The sequence below is a fragment of the Patagioenas fasciata genome, chromosome 24, assembly GCF_037038585.1.
Source record: "Patagioenas fasciata isolate bPatFas1 chromosome 24, bPatFas1.hap1, whole genome shotgun sequence".
Classification (NCBI taxonomy): domain Eukaryota; kingdom Metazoa; phylum Chordata; class Aves; order Columbiformes; family Columbidae; genus Patagioenas; species Patagioenas fasciata.
The window spans coordinates 6,970,470-6,976,172 of NC_092543.1; the positions used below are offsets into that span (position 1 = coordinate 6,970,470).

Below are 5,703 nucleotides of genomic sequence, written 5' to 3' on the forward strand. Positions count from 1 at the left end.
AACACATTTATTGCAATTGTCATAATATAAGAAAACAGAAGCAGATGAAACTGTTGGCCCACAGGCCAAGACATTGCTAATGTTACCTCTACAGGACAAACAAGAGGATGAAATGTCTTGAAAGAGGAATGTCAATGAGAAAAGGCAGGATGCACAAATTTCTGGTTCTGCCCTGTAGAAAGTTCCTCTGCTGTCTGAACTTCGCTGATGCACTTTTTTGGGTTCACATCTCAACTCATTGTGCTCCTGGGCCTCACATCCACCAGCCTGGAAGCCTACATAATGCAAGCGAGAAACTTTGATGTAGTCCAAGATAAATTTCGTGTATGTTCTCTAAAGTGTAATTTAAACTAAACTGAAACCTTAGCTAATTGGTACTCAACAGCATCGCTTTACCTGGTACTATTGTACCAAGCCGACATGGATGAAAAACAGTGATTTGTACTGGAAAATGCAATGCATTTTTTTCAGTGTCACATTCTGTCCTTCAGAGCTGATCTTTCTCTGTCCTGGGAGCCCATGTAGAAATGTTTTAGCAGCTGCTTCTTGCCCTTATGGCAATTCCTACTATTTTGATGGCTGTTCTCTATTTTTTGTATCTCTATTTCCTATTCTTCTGCATCACACAGTGATTTAGTGACAACTGAGCTGGTCAACAGCTGGTGTAGAAAAGCATTTGCTACCACGCATGACGCCATTGGAACATTTGTCAGACCTCTGCATCTGGCGGGGCTGACACGGTAGCTCTTAAAAGCCTTTTTTTATTGCCTCTCTTTATGAACGGCTCGTACGAGGTCGCCGTACGTGTGCAGGGAACACGAGCAAAAGGGGGAGGGAGCGGCCGAGATGTGGGAAACGAACACAGCTGCAGTTTGCGTGCCCGGGGAGGGCGAGCGCAGGGAGACCTCGCCGTCGTGTCCGAGGAGCTGAGCTCTGCGCCTAAGGGAGCAGACGGGGCGGGCTCCGGGACGGGCTCCGGGATCGGCTCCGGGACCGGCTCTGGGGCCGCCGCGGCTTCCGGGCTCGCATCCACCGGCTGCCCGGCGTGCGGCTCCCGCGGGCGGTGCCGCCGCCGCTCCGCCCCCGGCCCCGGGAGGAGCGGGGCGAGCCCCGCCCGCCGCAGCCCTAAGATGGCACCGCCGGCAGCGCGGCTGGCGCGGGTTTCCCGCACCGTCTCCTTCAGCGCCTGCCACCGGCTGCACAGGTGAGCGGCCCCGGCGCGCCCAGCCCCGCCGCCTCGGGACGCGGGGTCCCCCGCCGGGCGGCCGCGGCAGCCCGGGTCCCCCCGGGTCCCCCCGCCGCTGCTTCGCCGTGGGAAGCGGCCTCGGTGAAGGGCACAGAGCTGCGGGCCGGCCGCGTTAGCGCAGCGCAGGACACCGCTCCGGAGCCGCGCACACGGAGGCAGGGTCCGGCTCAGCCGGTGTGCGCGTCGGTACTCGATCACTTCCCGGTTCTCCTTGCTTTAGTCCGTTTTGTGCGGCTTGTAGTAGCCAATCCTGGTTTTAGACGTCACTGCTTAACTAGGTCTAAAGAGAAGGGAAATTCTGGTTTTAAGTGGGATTAATTATACTTGCAGTTTGTAAGCACCTCATTGTGCCTCTAATCTGTCGCCTTTTCCTCTGAATTTATATATTCCTAAAGAGTGTCTTGACCTGAAATACTCCTCAGAGTAGGCACTTCAAAGGAAAGCTGGCTTTCGTACTTCTTGGAGAAGCTCCCTAAGCTTTGTTGGTTAATAGTAAATAAATGCATAGTGTGCTCCAGGCACTCCTCCCTAGGACCCCCAGTGATTTTGCTGTATGTGTATGTGAATAACTGTTAGTGTTTATACAGCACTATTAGGTAGTTGTTAGGAAACCAGCATAACCACAGCAAAAACTCCCCTGTTGTCAATGACATCTCTTTATGGTCCAAATACTCCCCTGGTTCTGTTTGTGCCTCGTGAGTAGGAAAAGCTAGAGGCTTAAATTTAGGAGAGTGAATGGATGGAAGAGCTGGGAAGCAGCCACAGTTGAAGCTGTGAACATCTGTAACGAATCCTGAAATGCCGTGTCTGTATTTCTCACAGTAAATCATTGAGCGATGAAGAAAACCTGAAGCTGTTTGGGAAATGCAACAATCCAAATGGTCATGGACACAACTATAAAGGTAAGGAGCTGACTTCCGTGCTTACACCTGCAGTCATGGACAGGGGCTGCTCTCAGGCTGGGTTGAATGCAGAATAAGCCATGGGAGAGCTGGGCCGGACGTGTCTCAGTCTGGCATGGCTTTGGTGGCTGGTTTGGGGGGTTATTTTAGAATTAGAAGGAATTCTCCGCATCAGGGAGTTGGAAGCATGGCATGCTTGTCTGTCCCTATCACTGGTGTACTTTGTTGTGGTGTTTATGGTGTCATTGTGACCTGATGTTTCCTTTTTTTTCAGTTATAGTCACTGTGCGTGGAGAGGTAAGTGTGATCCGTGTTGTGGTTTTTGTCCGTGCCTTAGGGTGGCAGCATGGATGGGTCCCTAGCAGTGAAGTTCTAGCGCAGTTGCTGGGTTTCCCAGGGTGTTTGTGTAAGCTCTGTGCACATCACTATAGCAGGCTTTCTGTAGCTGCTGTCCTGCTCACCTTGCCTCTGACAAGGATTTGCAGGTGACCGTAGTGGAGTCCAAGGTTTGTAATGATCCTCTGGGCACATAACGTCTGCCAGAGCGTCCCTGCACAACGCATAGGCTCTGGCCAGGTTTATGGGGCACCTTTGGGTGACAATGGAGCCACATGGAGGCTCAGCACTTCCAGTAACTGATTGTCTGCAAATATAGAAGGAAATTCTGCTTGTGCAGTTGGTTCTCACCCTTCATCCCGTCATCGTTCCGTGCGTTCTGCAGAGCGAGTTGTTCAGGCAGCGCTTTGGTTTTGATCTTTTCCAAATGACTTTTTGAGGATTTGTAGTTCATAGGAAAGGAGGTTTCTGTTCAGATCTAGAACTAACGTTTTAAACCTGCTTCCGTCTGCATTCCCCAAATACGCAGCAAACTGTGAGCTGTGCCTTCTCCAGATGGGACGATGCCCTGAACTCAGGCTGGTTTCTGTTTTGTCCCTGATTGTTCAACCCATGCATGTTTTCCTGCTTGTGTCCATACCAGGTTGTTGCTTAAGACTGAGTGTTTCAGGGAGTTTTCCTCCCTGGTGAGCGAGTGGAAGCACTGAAGTTGTTTGTATGCTCTATCAGCCTCTGGGAGCATCACACGAGTTGGAACTCAGTATGTGAAGGTGGAAGGACATTTTTCTCGTGGCTCAGATATTCACAGTGATTTGTGCAGGCTCAGAGCAGCCAGGGTAATAAGTCTTGTAGCTAGGCTGCTAATCTCCCTTTTGTGTTCCCTGCAGATTGACCCAGTCTCAGGAATGGTTATAAACCTGACACACCTGAAAGAATGCATGCAGGTAATGGCACTATTTCCTCCGCATCCCCAGGGAGAACTGGTTAGAGCTCAGCAGTTTGTCTGGTACCAGGGTGGAGACATGGTCGGTTGATGATGGTGGGAGATAAAGAAGAAATTAAGGAATGATTTAAGGCTGAAATGCTTTAACACTGTGATGTGAGGCAGTACCGTGTCTCCAGCTGGGGAGTTAACAGCTGGATGTGGGGCTGGGTAAGTTGAACCTCAAGTCCACTGACCAACCGGGATGAGATTGTCACCGTTCTCTATCTGCAGGAGGCGATCGTGGAACCGCTTGACCACAAAAACCTGGATAAGGATGTGCCGTACTTTGCTGAGGTGGTGAGGTGGGTGATGGTTCAAACCCCGCTTACAGTCAGGGTGTTGTGTTGTGAGTGCTGCTCACCCTGTGGCCTTCAGCATCTCGCCTGGCCCATTCTAGGCAGGGCTTCCTCAAACATTGCTGGTAGTTCTGAATCTGCTTGTCTTTCGCTCTTAGCACCACAGAGAACGTTGCAGTGTTCATCTGGGAAAACCTCAAGAACCTCCTGCCCGTGGGAACTCTTTATAAAGTCAAAGTGTATGAAACAGACCAGAACATTGTTGTTTATAAAGGAGAAGAAACCATCTCTGAGAAGTGAAATGAACTTCAGCTCAGAAGCTCTGCTGGTAGCCCGATCGGTGGATTACTCCAGGCCCGCTCTCTCTGTTTCCTACACCTAGACATTGGTTATATGTTGCTTAAGGACAGATACGGATGTTTCACAAGAATTCTTGCAGGAATCTAGCCATTTGGGTTCTCAGAATTTGGTGATTTGTCTGCTTTATCTCAAGATGTTCTTGTTTTGCAAACCCAAACCACCAAGCTGATGTGAAATTTACAGTTGTGCCATGGTAAATAGAGCGGCTTTCTGGAGAGGAGATGGCCTGGCAAAATATGTGTCCTGTCACAAAAAGCTTTGATTTTTCTCTAATTAAACGTTGGATTAATTTATGATTTTTAAGAACCTGGTCATTTCAGTTTCCTAAAATGATGTAAGTTGTACTGGATGGTAGCCGCTGCTGCTGATTCACAAGGCATTTGGTGTCTTCAATGAGTCATGGAGACTAAAGAGTGTCATATGGCGCCTTTTCTCGGAAGGGTAATTTAGCTGTTAACAAAAAACAAGCAAACAAATGGTTATATCTATATTGCACGGCCCGTTGCTATTGTTAGCATGAAGTCGGGTGCTTGCCCAGAAATCACTGGCTCAAATTCCTGGTGTTTCACTGCATAGCCCTGCAATGTCCCACAGTAGCTTGGGCATTTATATTTATTGCTGTGCCACACGTTGGAGATGTGCTCGTATCCTTTATTCTGATCTCTCCAGTTTAAACTGCAGTAGATCTGTGAAGATGGAAAGAAATTGGTTGACTGGGTAGTGGCTTCGGTGAAGGGGTTGGCAGTGTCAGAGCTGGAATTGTCTATGTGTCAAGAAATTACAGTGTTTTCTGTCCCTTAACATGCTTTTAGGGGTCTTGATCTTTGCAGGTGTATGTGAGCTCCATATAGGGGAGAGTCTGTAGGAATAAGCCTCCAAATTCACAGATGAGGGAGGGTTATATAAGGAAGTAATTAACTCACATAATCAGACATTAAGCATCTCTGGGCTGTAACTTAGTTACCGAGTGATGAAGTTGTTTGAAGAAGTGTTCAGGTGCTAGTGGGGTCCAGGGCAGCAGTGAAAAGGTCCAAGCTGATACCAGGAGAGCTACTGTAGGAGCAAGACTTCCAGCTCTAGTGCACATAGATCTGAATAGCAGTGTAACGACAGCAAGAGCAGAAACGTGCTGTGTTGTTTCTAGAAGGGACTGAGAGGGAAGATCCAGTTCTGCCTTCCTGTCCCATGGAACGATGAATTCTCAGGTTATGTAGAAGAGGAGCAGTGCCAGGCAGGGGCTGGGTGGATGGGGAGCCTGTGCAAGCAGCCGTGTTGGTTGCTTGCACTGCACTTGTGCTCGTGTGCTTCAGTTAATGTGACCATTTGGTTCTGCCAGCTGGAAGCAAAGTAAAGTCTGAGGCTGCCCGGTTTCAAAGGAAAGCTGTTTAGCCACAGCCCTTCTTTTTTATTCATTGTTTCTAGGGGACATTTTCCCATTCTGCCTCACTGCTCGGAGGAAAAACCTTCCTCTCTTTTCTGTGCTTGAAAAGACAGTAACCATAGGAGGACTGTGGCTTTTGTAGTGTGGGGAGTGGGAATCGCTGATTGCGTTCCCGTGACGTCTGAAGTTATGTAACA

At 49.2% G+C, this 5,703-nt stretch overlaps 1 protein-coding gene across 1 annotated transcript; it reads left to right on the plus strand.

Moving 5' to 3' along the window:
• Window positions 1-549: 549 nt before the first annotated feature.
• Window positions 550-4,431, plus strand: PTS (6-pyruvoyltetrahydropterin synthase). The gene is made up of 6 exons (XM_065855735.2): window positions 550-1,204; window positions 2,069-2,148; window positions 2,423-2,445; window positions 3,372-3,428; window positions 3,701-3,771; window positions 3,924-4,431. The coding sequence occupies exons 1-6, from the start codon at window positions 777-779 to the stop codon at window positions 4,063-4,065; spliced, it is 801 nt and encodes a 266-aa protein (XP_065711807.2). The 5' UTR covers window positions 550-776; the 3' UTR covers window positions 4,066-4,431.
• Window positions 4,432-5,703: the final 1,272 nt, after the last annotated feature.

What these genes read in the sequence shown, in the direction of transcription:
- PTS (XM_065855735.2), top strand. Translation starts at nt 777, where the DNA reads ATGAACGGCTCGTACGAGGTCGCCGTACGTGTGCAGGGAACACGAGCA. An exon ending in TCATGGACACAACTATAAAG is followed by an intron (nt 2,149 to 2,422) that starts GTAAGGAGCTGA and finishes CTTTTTTTTCAG; the next exon opens with TTATAGTCACTGTGCGTGGA. An exon ending in ACCTGAAAGAATGCATGCAG is followed by an intron (nt 3,429 to 3,700) that starts GTAATGGCACTA and finishes CTCTATCTGCAG; the next exon opens with GAGGCGATCGTGGAACCGCT.